This window comes from Lagopus muta, chromosome 5 (genome assembly GCF_023343835.1).
Source record: "Lagopus muta isolate bLagMut1 chromosome 5, bLagMut1 primary, whole genome shotgun sequence".
Taxonomy (NCBI): domain Eukaryota; kingdom Metazoa; phylum Chordata; class Aves; order Galliformes; family Phasianidae; genus Lagopus; species Lagopus muta.
In genome coordinates this window covers 58,355,138-58,371,203 of record NC_064437.1, presented here as the reverse complement: position 1 = coordinate 58,371,203, position 16,066 = coordinate 58,355,138, and the positions used below count along the sequence as shown (strand labels likewise).

The window sequence follows — 16,066 nt, the reverse complement described above, 5'->3', positions numbered from 1 at the left end:
AATTGAATTTACACCTTATTTAATGCATGATGGCAAAGCAGATCATTAGACTTTTTGTAATGAATCACATTCATTTCCGCAGATTGAGTGCCTGTGCTCACGCAGTCTCCTGTGTGGTTTTGTTTCTTCAGTTATTAAACAATTTTTGCTTAACGTCAACATGAAATTATTGTGCAAAGGGCCCATTTTTCAACTGTCTCTGATAATAACCCCATGGAAATCCTACATAATACTCAGTAAGATCAAATCCTACTTCTGTTTGCTTTGAAAAATTCTAATGTCCCCATTTTCATCATCCGTGTTAACTCTTGGAAATGACTCAACTCAAGGATGATGCTGGTCATTGAGGATCACAGGCAATTGTATTGCTTGTAAGCAGCTATACTTTGTCTTAAATGCCTGGTCTTGCATGTGCAGCACCCAGCAGCACTGACAACATTTCCAATCCTGTGCAAAATAGTTGCTCTGCTACAGTTCAAGAGAGAAAAACTTTGTAGGTCTGTATTCTCTGTATAGTGTGCATCAGAAGTGTGTTCCAGTGCATTCCGTTCACAAGAGAAGCAGAATCAAGTGTTCAGAATGTCAAATCCTTTGATACAGACTCCAGAACAAAGGCTGGTTTCCTCCAGGAGCAGCTGAAGATAAGTTTTCTGTTATTTATTAAAAAAAAAAAATGCTGGATTGTTTTTGGTTTTTTTTTTCCTAATTCTTGTGATACTTCAAGGAATAGAACTGCTCCCCAGGAGCCTCTGTTTCCAAAGAGAGCTTCGGGACAAGTAAAATGGAATTCCTTTCTTCATGTGAAGCAGGGTCTTCAAGAAATGTTTTTTCTCCACTTTTGGCTGGTAGAATAACTTTATGTGATAGATGCTTGCAGAATGCCTCTTGCTTTTTGCCTTCTCAAGCATGGCTTATTAACCATTATTGGTTTCATTAATGAGTTCTTTTGAAGTATTTTCCATCAGCATAGGAAAAAACAAAGGGCAATAATGTGATGTTTCTCATTAACTGTCACTTAGCTCAGCCAATATTTTTAATCTTGAGTAGATTTGTGATCAGAATCATTAATTCTGCACACTTGCAAAAAGAGAAAAAAGCTGTTTAAATGCCTTCCTTGTTTGTATGATAAGTTGTGCACCAGGCATGGATACAGTCGTGGTTACCTTTCCTGATTCAATCTCTAGAAAGCAGCCTGTTGGAACAGCATTTTTCTGACCACAAATGTTAACAGTCTGGGTGACCCTTGTTCAGTCCACGTAGCTTAAATCTGGTTAGTGATAGGAACGCATGTGCTAAATTGTCTGCAAAAATTCATCGTAACGTGGAGTTGCCAAGAGTTGTCTTTAATTCGTGCAGATTTGTGTGTGCTTCCTGTGGTAGGGACACCAAAGATGATGAATCTGCTGGTGGTTCAGATAATAAGCAGCTCTACTTGTGTCTGAATTCATAGCTTGCCCAACATGAGAGACTTTAACTCATTCGGAGAGACTAACAGAAAGAATAAGGGACTGAGAGGGGACTTGATAAGGAAAATGGTGATAGTGGGAGCACCTTTTAAAAAGAGTTGTTACTGCCTTTTTAAGACTTTCCAAACAATCTTATTGCCCATTTTTATCATTTGACATTATGGCTGAACAAAAGGGATGAAGTTTAATCCTTGTTAGTATATGAATCCTTTTATTCATAGTTTGTAGTGTTGTTTTTTTGTTTTTTTTTTTACAAATGATATATCTGCCACAGCCCTTTATATGGCACTGAAGATGGAATGGCAGAGGAAGCTAGAACAGAAGTGGCACTGAAAGTTACTTTTCATTATCCTTCCTTACTAAACCAATTGTCTAGGCAGGTAAAGTAAGCTATGGTGACTAAAAGGTGACTCACTGGTAGAACTGAGAACCACAGCAAAGAGCCAGAAAGTTACTGTGTGCAGCTTCTGAGGCAAATCCAGTGCATGATGAGTGCCTTAACTTGAAGCTGCATTATTTGTAGACTTAAAGCTGGAAGCTAAAACACAAACTGAAGGAGGGTATGAAGAAACTTTTCTGTAGACATGTGGGTATTCCATAGCCCTGTATGAAATGTAGCACCTTCTGAAGCACATAGTTTTAAGCCCTCCATGGCAGTACTCCAATTCATGCATTCTAAGCACAAGTTCTAGCAGTCTGAATGCTAACAGCTTTTAGGCGTTAAAGTAGATATTCTCAGTTTCTCCATGGTTTAACTGGATCCACTGACCTGGAAAAACAAACCTATCCTAGGTGTACTTAGGCTTTACCTCTAGTGGAAAATGTCTAGATGGTCCCCAAATCAGGATTAGCCTAAGATGAAGTAGGGATGTGGAATGGAGATTGCATTATTTTCTGTCTAATGGTCATGTAATAATGCCATGTTAACTTGTAAAGAGTATTTTAAACAAAATGGAGGTCAATAGAAAAAAGGGAAGAATAAAAGTTTTCTTTTTTTTTCTGGAGCTGTACCTGAAAACCATCTTAGAGCATTTTTGCAGCATTATAATAGAGCCTTAACAATAGTTCTCTGTAATTCTCCAAAGACACTGATAACTGAGTTTTGTCTGCTTGTGGATTTAATGCCACCGTGAAATGTAATTTGTTTGCACATGAAATATTAACACTGTTCTATGCAGAAATGTGAAACCAGAAGGATGCCAGTGCTGATACTGCTTCAATTCTAACTTGCATCTTAGTGTGTACTTTTCGTTAGTGTTCTATTAATTATTGTTACAGTAGCATTCATTAGATCTCTAGGGCTTGGCAACAGACTGACACAGAGAGCTTACAATCCCTGCCCCGAACATCTTGCAATTTTAATTTTCAAGGCAGTTAGCTGATGTGATATTAGCCCATTATAACAAGGGAGAGAATGAATGTTGTACGTGACATACTTGGTATTTGTGGCAGGAGATGCATTGGAACTTGTTTCCCTGATCCTCTTTCTGAGTTTCATATTTACATTTTTCAAGAACCCTCAGTAACTGCTGCTTATTTACTTATCCCTTAATAATCAGAATTTATGATATTTGATCTGAGTGTTCTCAAGTGTTATGAAGAGGGTTATTATGGAACCACTTGCAGTGTAAGGCATAAGTTGATGTTCTAGACCATTGTGAACAGCAGTTTCTGTTACTCGATTCCACAGACAAAGCAATACACAAAGAAGTGATAGGAGTGGCTGAAACCACTGGGAAAAATACTGGGAGCTGCTGTATGTAGGTTTTTTAAGAAGCCAGCTAGCGATTTATATTTATGCTTTTTCATAGAAATGCAAAGAGAAGACTTTTAAAATCCCACATGAAACAAGCAGTCCAGTGTTTTTGGTGCTACTGCAGGATGTTGGTTTCAAGTTAAGTCCTTGACTCTCACATTAAAGCAGAATTGTGAAATTCAGTCTTTCCTCTCCCATGTCACTTTCTCTTCATAAGAGTTGGCTGTTCTGGAAAGGATTGCTTTCTGTCTCATGCTGGCCAAAAGTGCCAGTGTAGTACTACGGATATCTTTTTAGAGCAAAACAGGTATCTTGTTGACACTGCTGAATAATTTAATACTCAAATTGATTGACTCTTGACTCCAAGTCAAATTGATCCTTGACAGTCCTTCATCCTATAACCAGTACAATTATTTTTACCAGTAGAGCAATACGTGGCTAGCACTTTACATGGCCCCTGTTCTATACTCAAATGTAGAGTTATTTATCTAATCCATGAAGTACCAGAAAATGTAGTGTGTAAATGACCAACATGAGCAGTGTGGATTAAACACTCAAAGGTAACAGTAGTTCTTGGGAAATTAATTTGTCTAAAATACACGTGGTTAATACTCTTTTCACATTTGGTGTATTCAAGATCCAGTATATTCTCATATGATTTGGCTGCTTGCATCATAAATTATACATAGTAGAGAGATGTGGCAAAATTTTTAATCTCTTTTTTTCTCTTCACTTCAGCCTTCTCTCAGTACTTAGGTGTAAATAAACACTGAAAAATTACCCTGAACGTTTCAGATACACTTTCTGAAGCACTGATGGTGGAGCAGCTAAGTGTTACCTGGGGAATGGAGGAGTTAATCTAAACCACACAACGTCTCTAAAATATTCATTGTTTCAAAAAGAAGCAGCCACATGAAAGCTTATTAAAATAAAGCACTCGCTTGCGGGGAGAAATGTGTGGTACTGTATAGAAGAGTAAAATCTCTTTTATTTAAGAAAACATATCTTCCGCTCTCACCAGGCCCTGAAGTGAAAGCAAGGCTGTGCCACACAAACTACATTTTCCTTGAGCAAGTGCGTGGGAATGGGGCAGAACCCGCTGTGCTGTTGGCACATTTATTTTGTAAGTTCTTTGAGGTGAGCTGCTGTATTTTGCCTCTTGAGATCAGAGCCATTATACTCCTCTGTTAAGGACCTGTGGGCAGCTTCCAAGGCTGAAAGTTTCTAAGTTTGCCCTGCACTGGTTGTCTTACCTGTAAATCCCTTGTTTTTCCAGTTTAAGTCTGTTAGCATAAATTCACAGCAATATGAACATGCAATAGGGGAAGAAACGCTTTGTAATGCTCCCTATCTTGTTCTCCTGCTTGACAATGTAATCTGACACAAGCTTTAGCACTTCAGATTGATAGCAAATAAAGTATTTGAGCCAGGAAAGTAGGTGGAAAGTTTGGTTCTGCTCTGATGACCATGCTGCAGTATTGCAGACCAGAACAGAGAGCAGGTAGGATCACCTTGTTTGTGATTTGGGCTGAAAAGGGATGCCTGATTCTGATACAAAATGTGCATAAAAGTAGGTTGTGTGTCCTTACCTCCTTCCTGATACTCTTCCAGGAGCCCTTATAAGAAAGAATTGTGCGGGTTTGCTTTGGTGGCCTCAAATCAGTGAATGCCTCTGGGAGAATTTCCCATTAGCCCGGGTACTACGTGGAATTTTTCTCTCAAAGTGACTTTTTTTTTTAATGACCATGTAATTTATGTTCTTTTCTACAACACTGTAAACCGTGCAGCTAAGCAACCACACCTGTTACGTCTGTGTAGTTATGGTCTTTTATATTGTTGCTGTTGGAATTGTTATTACTACAGTGTTTTCTCTCAAACATTGTGATAAACTGTAGAGTTTTATCTACCAACACTAATGGTACCTATGAGTTAGAGGGGCTGTCTGTGTGGTACGATAAAGAGCTCTCCCAGCTAGCTCCAAACAAATAGGGTCATTCACAGTTTGCACTGTGGCACCGTGCAGAGATTTAGGTGGAGTAACTGAGCAGTGTGTTGACCCTGAACAAAGACCCTGAACACAAATTCAGCTGCAGCTTGTTTCTGCCACAGTAAAACTGCATGGAGATGTTGATGCAGTGCAGACCTTTCATGGGAAGTGGTTTGGTTGATGTTATTCTCAGGGGCTTAACCTCTTCCCCTGCTGGAAGCATTCCTGCAAGTGCTTCAAGTTGTTGGAGGGAAACTCTCACAAGGTCCAGTGGTGTGTAGAAGATGTGCCGAAATGAGAGGGCTCCATGCATATTGAAAATGTGTTCAGGAATGCTGGAGAGAGCTCGGATAAGAGCTGCAGTTCCATGTCGCGGTGTAAGGTTTGTGCTAAGCTGACCATCTCTTCTGTCTGGCCATAGAATTATGCTAGAGGGACTTCTCTGCTCTGTTTTATGCTGTCTGCTGTTCTCAAGCTCTGCATTATAAAGGTCTGCAAAAACAAAAATTCTGCAGAGCATCCTGTTCCTAGTACAGCTCTGAACTGGTGATGACCAGGTGTAAATGCCATGCAGAACATATTTCTGAAGGCAGGCCTTGTTTCTCTTCCCTAAGAATGTATGTGCATCTACCAATAACTTGACATGACGTAATTGTATTTCAGCTGCCTCCAGTGTCTTTCCTGAGTTACAATACATGCGTACCCTGTAATTCAGTAGGGTTGATTTGAGGATGTTTCTTTCTGCAGTGGGTCACTGGCAGTTGTTTTAGGTCTGGTGGGTCTTCATGCTTCATGCTGAAGTCCTAAGGCTCACCAGCTCAGAGAAGGATCTTTCCACCTGAAGTGATAATGTTAGAAATAGATCAGGAAGGTAAACAGTGCTATAGGCAATTAGTAGGAGGATGAACCTCAAGTTTTTGTTGTGAGATTTCTTTTCTTTTAACGTGCTGTCTGTCCCTTGTAACTCCACATTTTAAAGGAAGTCCAACGGAACTAGTTCTTAGTGACTGGAAAATATAAAGCCAGGTAGTTGAGAGCTACTATCTTGTACTGTATCGTATCTTGTATTTAATAGCATGAAATCAAATCCCAAGTTCCGTTTTTCCATACAGCTCTGCTGACATGATTAACAGGATGATACAAGATAACTGAGGTCTTGGTGAGGCCTGAATGCATGAAAGTTGTGACTGTGTAGGTTTCTCCAAATAAATTTTTGATTACAAGGTGCTTTGTAGCCAGAAAATGCCAGTCATCTCCTGTGTTGTCAAAGCATGTCATGAAGGTGAAGGCAAGAATCCAATATAGAGAAGCAAGACCACCAGGGTAATCTCATCTGCTGGCAGCACAGACTGTTTCTGACATCTTTTGGAGGTATATTTTTCCAATGTGTTGTTTTTTTTTTCTTCCAGTGTGTGGCTGTGACTTGGCACAAGGAGGCTTTTTCATTAAGAATGGGGAATACCTTTGCACCTTGGATTACCAGCGCATGTACGGTACCCGCTGCAACGGGTGTGGGGAGTTTGTTGAAGGAGAAGTAGTGACAGCTCTGGGAAAAACTTACCATCCAAACTGCTTTGCCTGTACAGTTTGCAAGTAAGTCATCTCTTTCAGCCTGTGTGACCTGAACCCAGTACAACATCAGGGAGAAAAGCATCGCCGTGAGACAGAAGTTGCAAGATCTTTGTAGGAAGCATTTGTTTGGAAGTGCTGCAAGTCTAACTCTGAGCGTCTTCAAAATACCACTCATTTATCTGCAGGAGATAGCTTCTCTGTTACATGTAGCTCCCTGTTCTCAGAAGCTTATTCTCACATGTGAAAGAATACTAGACTTACATGCCTGTACAGGCATGGGTTTAGCTGTGGTGATGAGTCCAGCTCAGAAATGAAAAAAGAGGTAGAGCAAACTCCTGGATAGTACAGTGGAGAAGCTATTTGGACTATAAGTTCAGCTGAACAATTGAAAACACCTGAGGGCTCATGTGCACAACACGTAGTAACACTTGTCTTTGGGACAGCTCTGTTTCCCCCAGTTCCTTCTAAGCACTGGGTCCTGTCCCCCAGAAGTAAAGCAGTTTTTAGTTCTACAGGGAATACAAACAAGGAAACTAGAACAATGCCATATGTGTTTCATTTTGTAGAGATATACGGATGTTCATGTGTTAAGCATAGTGTTGAAATGATGCGTAGTGTAGGGCAGTCTGTATTTGGAAGGGTAGAACTCCTCATTAAGTATTTGGAGTTGCTGAAGCTTCTCATTTTAGTGAAATGCTCGTGCATTTATACACCAAACAAGAGCAGCAATGTCAACTTTGCCCAGCACAAACTTTTAACTCTCGTGAGTTCATCAGATAATCTCAAACTTCTGTAGTCCATTCAGCCTTTACCTTTCTCCTAACACCATCTGCACAAGCAACAGTTGGGGGTGTTTCTATAACACAGATAAGTATTTTAAAACTCTAGGGTAATGAAAGCAGCTAGCACTTCATTTTTTGTGAATCATTACATCCACAGCAATATGTATTTCATTGCTGAGCACAGATTAAGCTAATCTATTTTTGAGTTCTCTGTCCTAAGACAAGTGCTTCATCTGAATACCCTGCTGTACTGTTTGCTGTCAACAGCATCATGCTGAGACTGCTGTAAATGTAGCTGTTGTGTCTAAGCAGATTTCTCTGTCATCTTCTCCTTAGATAAAATGTGTTTAATGTCTTGTATTGTGGTTTCAGTAAGTTAAGTCTGACCTCTGCTCTTCTTGCATGTGTGGATTGGATTTTTTCCAGTGCCTGACTTTGCCAAGGCCATATTGCAGAAACTGTTTGGCCTGAGTTACTGTAACATGTTATTTGCAGAGGGAGAAGGCAGCAAGCTCGCAGCATAGGGACCAGAACAAAAATTCTGGCATAATCTCTGCTAAAATACATTTTTCTCTTTAACCCAGGCGTCCATTTCCACCAGGTGATCGAGTTACCTTTAATGGAAGGGACTGTCTCTGTCAGCTGTGTGCTCAGCCAATGTCCTCCAGCCCTAAAGAACTGTCAGCCTCAAGCAGTAAGTACGCCGTCTTCTTTCTGAATCCTCTTGCATTTTTGGGCTCATCAGCATTTGATCGGAACTAGCTTGATTCAGTCTTTTAGGTTTTTGATGCACATATATATGTTCTTGTCCTCCTTTTAGAACTCTGGGCTGCCTCTGATAATCATCTTTTTATTTCTTCTTCATTTTTTTTATTTTTGATTCTCAGGAATTGTCTGGTTTGACAGCTCAGAGGAGGCATTTACTCATTTCAGTATGAACAAATGACTTTTACCCAGAAATTGGATGTTCTGAAGGGCTCATTTTCTTTTATAGGCACTGGAAAAGTATTTTCTTGATGAAATCAGAGGTTTCAGAGTTGATAGATTCCAGTTTTCCCGTGTATAGTTACTCAGGTGTAAGTATTAAAAAGAGAACAATGTTATAGGAAGTTAATTTTCTTCTACTCTTTATCACTTCAACAATTTAATGAAGTCTAAGAGTTTATTTAAATTATTTCTTTAAGGGAGTATCACCAGGTTTGCCTTTGACAGATTGATACTGAAATGAATTTGTGATCAGAAACCATTCATTTTCAAGAACAGTTCTCAAGAAATCACTCAAAAAAACCAACAAACAACCTAGAAAAGAGCGAGAATGCAAGTTAAGCATAAGACTTTGAAATCCTAGGACTGCAGAGTGCAATGTAAAGGCATAATTGGGTGATGTTTGTGCTCAGTGGATGAGTCAAGTGCATCTCAGGTTTTCTAATTTGACTGAAAAAGTGTAATCAGACACTTAGAAAGATGGAAAATGAAATCTGATTTTTTGATCCTGTGCCTTTCTGTCTGATAAGTTATTGCATTCTAGCTGTCAGCTTGGAGATGAAAATGCTTGGGTCTAATTGGTTAGAAAGAATTTAGGAATCTGTGGAAAGCCCTAGAAGATACAGTGCAAGGTTCTCATCATTTTGTTTTGGAGACCCCTGCTCTAAGCAAATGAAATTTGGATCAGCATGTGTTTGTAACTAAAGAAGTACTAATGAAGTGTCCTCCTAGCAGTGTGCTCAGTGATATACCAGCTGCTACTGTAGCACCAGAAGTTGACACAGATACTGAGAAACCTTTCTTGCTGACACCGAAGAGTAAATTTTAATTAGTCTGAAGTGTTCCAAATCACTTTCACTACTCCTGAGTGAAACCATTCAATCTTTTCTGATGCCCTTTGAATGGATGTTATGTTTTGTTTTGTTTTCATAAGTCCTTTTAGAGGAGAATCTCATTCATACCAAGCATCCATTTTCTGTCCTATATCGCTGTCAGTTTTCCCTGATTGCTTTCAAGTAGATTACTGGAGGCAGCTTTCCTCAAAACAAAGAAAATTGAAAGTGAGGAAATCCAACAAACTGAATGTATATCAAGTTTGGTTGGTTTATGTGATGTAAAAGGAAACTGGAATACCTACATTCATGTTGGCATGCAGTTTTCTCACGTCTCTTACTTCACGCAAATTAAAGGCTTGTTGATAGCTTTTCTTGGGTGCTTTCAAGGAAAATCAAATGCTTCTCAATACAGGGCTTTAACGTCTTGAATATCATGAATGTGAATACTGTTACAGTCTTATAGTTCCACCCATAAAAATCAGAAGGAAAAATATTGAATAAATAGTTTTCCTTTTTTTTTTTTGCTTGGGTTGGTGGTACTTCTTTATCATAAACACACACACACACACACACACATATTTGCATGTATGATAATATATATATATTTTATATCTATCTATCTATCTATCTATATATATAATATATAAAAATATGTATTTCATTCCACATATGTATTTCATTCCACATATATGTTACCTGGAATAATTATAGCATTTCAGTGACTTCTTTTTTAATCCTCATTTTATAGGACAGTCTTTTTTGGTGCACAGATGCTAAATCAGAAATTAGTCATCCACATTCCTTAGACACTGCTAGATATATCCAGTGGAGTTTTCATTGAAGTTGGCAGGAAATTTAAGGCCAGATGCAGGGGACAAATGCCTGGTATTTAAAAATCAAATGGTAGAAAAGAGAGGATGTTGAAACTGATTTTGAAAGACTAGAAGTGTGATGTTATGGCTTGGACAGTTGAGGATTTTCAAGATTCTGTCAAAGACAAGAGGTTATTTTTCTTTGGGTCCTAGTAAGGAAGTAATGTAAATAATGTATCTGGTTAGATAGTATTTGTGTTTTAAACAGTATCTGAGTATTTATACATCATAATAATTGGTTTGTATTGTGTTAAGCTCCTTCTGCTTTCCTTTGTATTATGGCCACATGCTTACATGTATGTATTTCTTATGGTCAGAGTGAGAAGAGACAGAGCCAAATTGAAACATGTAATTATTATTACTTATTTACTCAGAGGCAAGTAGGTTGGCCGTGTTACCAGCTCATCATAGAATCATAGAATGATTTGGGTTGGAAAGGACCTTTAAGATCATCTGGTTTCCAACCCCCTCCTATAGGCAGGGACGCCTCCCACTGCTCACAGCCCCTTCCAGACTGGGCTTCAATGCTTCCGAGAGGGGGCATCCACAACCTCTCTGGGCAGCCTGTGCCAGTGGCTCCCCAGGTTATCTCTGATGCTTCTCTGTGAAGTCTTTTCATCAGTGAATTCTCACTAGTTAAGCAGGTGAGTGAATTGATGTAGGCGTTTGAGAATAAAAATGCCTAGTTTAGGTGGACATTGGTTGTCAGAAAGTGCAATGCTGGCTTGAGTTTCACCTTGAATGCACAAGAGGTGTAGTGCAGTGTCCAGCTCAGAGCAGAGCTGTCCTTGTGCTCAGGGTGAGTGGTGCCAGCAGCCTGTGCTGTCGCAACCTGAGCTGGCAGTTGGCTGGGATCAGTTCTGAAATTCAGAGGAGGCAATGTGTCTTTAAGCACAGTTTAGGAGATTGCCTTTTTCCTTGAACACAGATTTTTCCCTTAGGCGTTTCACTTCAGAATTTCCACAATAAAAGCACATCACTAATGAGAATATTACATTATTTCCTGCCTGGGATTGAGCCGTTTCTGTGTTGGCTCCTTGTCTGGTTGCTGGTAAGGCCAGATCATTTTAGTGATGAAATTAGAAATGCAATTAGAAATGTGCATTTCAAGTAGCATTTCCAGGTGGATAGGAAAAACTCGCTGTCCAAAAAAAGACTGAAGCAGTACAATCACCCAGCAAGTTTTCATATGAAAAATGCATCATCTCTTAAAATCACAGCTTCCTTTTCTTAGTGAAATAGATGCTTGTGTGCTACACTTGCTGAGATGTGCAGTGATACCATCTGGACAGAGGCACAGGGAAGACAGCTCGGTTCTTTCTTTTCTAGTCTCTGCTGTGAGTTAAGAGCATTACAGTACAGACACAACATGGACCAGAGTTTCCAAAATGGCCAGTCTTGCGTGTGCATGAATAATATTTGGTGCAGCTGTTCCCCAACCAGACGGCTTCCACGTGGAGCTTTCACAATGCTGTTCTGTATATTTGTCCCTGTCTGTTTTGCACATTATGTTCTGATTCAAAGAACGTAAGTTCTCTGGGCCAAATGCTTTCATGCCTATCTATCTATACAGAGTCTAACAGAGATCCTGACTCACAACTGGGGATCTTAGCTCTATTGTGATATAAATAATAAGCTTAACGCTTAATGAACTTGTGGGAAAAAGATATCGGTGTTAATTATTCAGTAGCCTTATCTCTTCAAACAAGATACAGTAAATCTCCCAATAAATAGCTGAAACTTCCAGCAAGCCTTGTGGTAAAGCTGAAGTAGAACAGAGCTGGCCTGCTTTATCTGTTGAAGAAGGCAGTCAGGAATAAATGGGAATCATCTTTTGCCTCACTGCCCTAGAAGTGGAGAAAAGAGCTTGTTTTAGAAACAGCAGTGCATCAGAATGGAGAAGAAGCAAATTTGCATTGTGCCCTTCTCTTCAAGACTCTTAATGTCCTTTTATACCCTGGACATATTTGTCCTTCGGGTCTGTAGGGAAGACACACAAACTGAAAGGGAAGACTTGGCTACTTGCAGTCAAGCTATCTGCAATGATTTTTGGCGTTAAAGGATATTAAGCAACATCTAACACATGATTTTGAGCTCATTCTTTGGAAACATCTACAACTTCACACTGTGTTAAAGCTGCATAATATGTATAGGTATTGTCTGAACAGATGGCCCTAAGTGAAAGACTCTGAGCCCAGTTTTGCCTCAAGGATGCATGTTTGTAGCAGCCATATGCTTCAGTGGGTGCACTGGGGTACTTAGAGAAGGGTCAATAATGTTGGGTTTGAATGTGCTTTAACTGGGTTCAAATGGAGTTTAAAATCTTGTATAAAATTTTGATTCTGGAGGGACAAATATTTTGTGTATGTGCTATAGGACACAGAATTATAGAATGGTTTGAGTTGGAAGGGACCTTTAAGATCATCTAGTTCCAACCCCCTGCTATAGGCAGGGACACCTCCCTCTAGACCAGGCTGCTCACAGCCCCGTCCAGCCTGGCCTTCAATGCCTCCAGGGAGGAGGCATCCACAACTTTGTTGGGCAACCTGCTCAGTGTTTCTCCACCCTCACAGTACAGTGTTTCTTCCTTATATCTAGTCTAAATCTAACCTCTTCCAGTTTAAAGCCATTTCCCCTTGTTAAAAATTCCTGGTTAAGAAACTGGGGATTCAGCTGAGGATATATGGGATTTGACAAGGAGTTACTCTGTTCCTCTTCAATTCATTTATCATTGAATCAAAACACTGCAGACATAATTGTGGATTGATTTCAAACACTGTGATTTAAATCACTGATTTTAATCATGGCTTAACTAAGAACCCAGGAAACTTTGATTAAAATAATTGATTGGAAGCTTGTTTAAAGTTTATATATTTAATTATTTTCCTAAATAAAAAGTTAACTGCTAAGCATGAGGACACTCCATATCTTTAAACATTTGCTTAAACTAATACAACTCTGTATAAGGTAATCAAATCCTTTAACATCTGATTTTACGTAATGACTCATGGTTTATGTCCAGATCTATCTGAATGGAAATTGACCTTCAGTTGCAAGGCATAAAAATAGCATTGTGGAATTTTTTTATTTCAGGAGCAACGGAAGTTAGATTCATATTGAATGTAAATACATTAAAATACATTTTGATTTTTGAACTTCTGACTTGTCAAGGGTATGTGAATTTTAAAACTATTTACTTTGGATAACTGTGTAACTGGGAAGTGGCAGACATCATCACACCTGAGTTTGTTCATAGATATGAAAATGAGAGCAGTTTTCATCTCTGTCTTTTCAAATTCTATTTGGGTTCTTAATTTTGATTGAATTTAAAGTGTAAAATTTTGATTTTGAATAAAATCCTGGATATTAAAGTATTGGTATCAAATCCCCCCTATTTTAATCCAATAGCATTTACCAGAGAAGTGCTGTTCAAAAGATAATTCCAAAGAGCAGTGGAAGAATTGCTCAGTAAATGGCTGTTGCATGAGGATGCATTACTAGGTCGGAAAGTACAACTATAGGAGGAAATCCCCAGGCATGAAACTAATTTGGGAATTGTCACGTTCAGAAAGCATAGGTAGTAAATCAGGAATCTGAGGTCACTGATTGTTGTTGTTTAGAGCTTAGTTTGCCATGGGTTACCAGGGCATAAAAACCTTTCTAAAAGTTTCCATATTGGTGATTGTTCTGTTGGAGTTACTTGTTTTCCAAGAGGAACAATGGAATATTACTCAAAATAGTCTGCAAATAAAGAATCACAGCATGTTTTATCCATGGGCTGGGCTTAAAACAGTGAAGTTCATTTGCAAACCATGCAATTCACTTGGCATACTGTGCGTTGGAATTGTGAATTTGAATTCAGCTGGAGTCATCTGAATACTGAGTATGTGGTGAAGAAAGTAACAGATTAAGATCAGTCTCAGTCACCAGATTTACATCTGTCTGGGGTTTATCATCAGAGTGGTTTTTACAAATGGGACACTGGGGCTGATAAGCTTTAAAAAAAAAAAAAAGAAAGAAAGAAAAAAGAAAGAAAGAAAGAAAAACTTGTTACCAGTCTTTTATGGGCCAACCTCGTCTTTTGTCTAGTTTGTAGCATGGCTGTCTTTTCTTCCTATTTCCATCACTTTGGTTTGCTGTTCAGGGATCTGTGAGAAAGACTAGGTTGAAGAAGTGGCTGATGCTGAGAATGATGTTATGGGGAAAGGCCAACTTGGTGGTACACTGCTTGCAGGGATAGTTTTGAAGAGTAGAAGGGTAAAAGGCCAATTGGGTTGGCTTCCATTGGGAAGGAGGTGTAACAAGAAGAGGAAAGAAGGGCAATACAGACTTCTGGTGTAGAAGGCTAACACAAATGCTTACATCAGTAAAGTAGGTAAGAATAAAGACTCCATTAATGTAACAATGTCATATTAGCAGAATGAAGTTGAGGGCAAGCATTCATTCTTCCAAATCACTTTAAATTACATACGATGAAAATGCTCTTTACAGTAAGGATGCATCCAAGATAACCACACAGTGTTCTTCATGTAAATGATTTTAGATTATATTTCCACTTATGTTAGACAGTTTCTTAAACAGGCAAGTTAGTCGCTCATGGTTAGCAAGGACTTGTGTTGCAAGCAAATAATGCCATTCTATGCCGTTGTGATTTCTTTCCATATTTAATCAAATAAAGGCATTGTATTTTCTTTAAGTATTTGCTTGAAAATATCATTTTTCCCCACTTGCCATTTATAATAAACAGTCAAAATTATATTCCGCTTCCCATGGGAAATTCAGTTCCTTCCATTGTATGAGCCCAGCCTCTTATTGTTAGGTTATTCAGGAGTACAAGGCTGTTGGAATGGTTTTGTTTTGCCTTCAGCGAAAGAGCAGCAGCACATTTTGTCCTGACAAACATTGCCCATCCTTACATTGGCAAAGAGGAGGGGTCTGGCAGCAGATTTCACTGCAAAATGGCACAATGTACATGGATCTAAATCCTGGATGTAAAATTCCCAATATTGTGTGGCTTTCTCTGATTTCCTGAGCTCAGCAGTGGCCCAGCAATCAAATGATTATGATTTAAACTTCATAAGTGTTTAACATACTGTAAACAAAGTAGACAGAGTGAGTTTTTATTTTTAGCTTTGACAGAAATATGTTGATGAGCAAGAAAGCCTGTGTGATATCAGTAATAGTGTTTATTTTTAAAAGGATTTTAAAAAACATTACCTGATCTGTGGTTAAAAGATAACTGAGAAAAACTTATCGATGATCTTCCTGTGATTTCTTGACTTTCCCTCTTTTCACTTCCAAGTCACTGTACATCGTAGCTTGATTTGTAGGTCCAGCTACGTCTGACCACATGTTTGTGTGCAAGCTCAATGAAATCTTGTTGTTTCTATTTAAAGAAAAATAAATGGTAGAATCCTGCTGATGCTGTCTTCATACAGCTGGTATGTTTGTACTTTATAGGAGAGGGAACAATAACAAAGAGTATTACTCCTGTAACTCACAGGGATTATGGCAGTTTCAGACTTCAGTGAGACAGGTGCTACCAATGACCGTCAGGATTGAAAAGGACTTTCTGGTGATTTAATTATACATCATTAAGGAAGGCTGCATAACCCTGCACAGAACAAAGCTGGTATGCTCATGTAACCTCATCCTGCACATATCTTTGCATGATGATGTTCATTAGGACAAGAGCACTTAGGGATGACTTCCCTCTTGTAAGTTACATGGAGCGAGTAGAGAATGTGTGATAAAGGTAGAATTGCTAGTAAATGTTCAAGGAATGTCAGTGGGAGTGGTCAGGGTGCTATG

The 16,066-nt window shown here is 39.0% G+C and overlaps 1 protein-coding gene across 8 annotated transcripts in view; it reads left to right on the top strand.

Annotated features, from left to right (window-relative positions):
* The window catches only part of ABLIM1 (actin binding LIM protein 1), a 174,656-nt gene that overhangs the window by 87,998 nt on the left and 70,592 nt on the right, over positions 1 to 16,066 (top strand). For all 8 annotated transcript variants that reach the window (XM_048947030.1, XM_048947026.1, XM_048947029.1 and 5 more), the window contains exons 3-4: positions 6,619 to 6,802; positions 8,148 to 8,257. In XM_048947030.1, the coding sequence (XP_048802987.1) occupies positions 6,619 to 6,802; positions 8,148 to 8,257 (294 nt within the window). The remainder of the gene's footprint in view (positions 1 to 6,618; positions 6,803 to 8,147; positions 8,258 to 16,066) is intronic.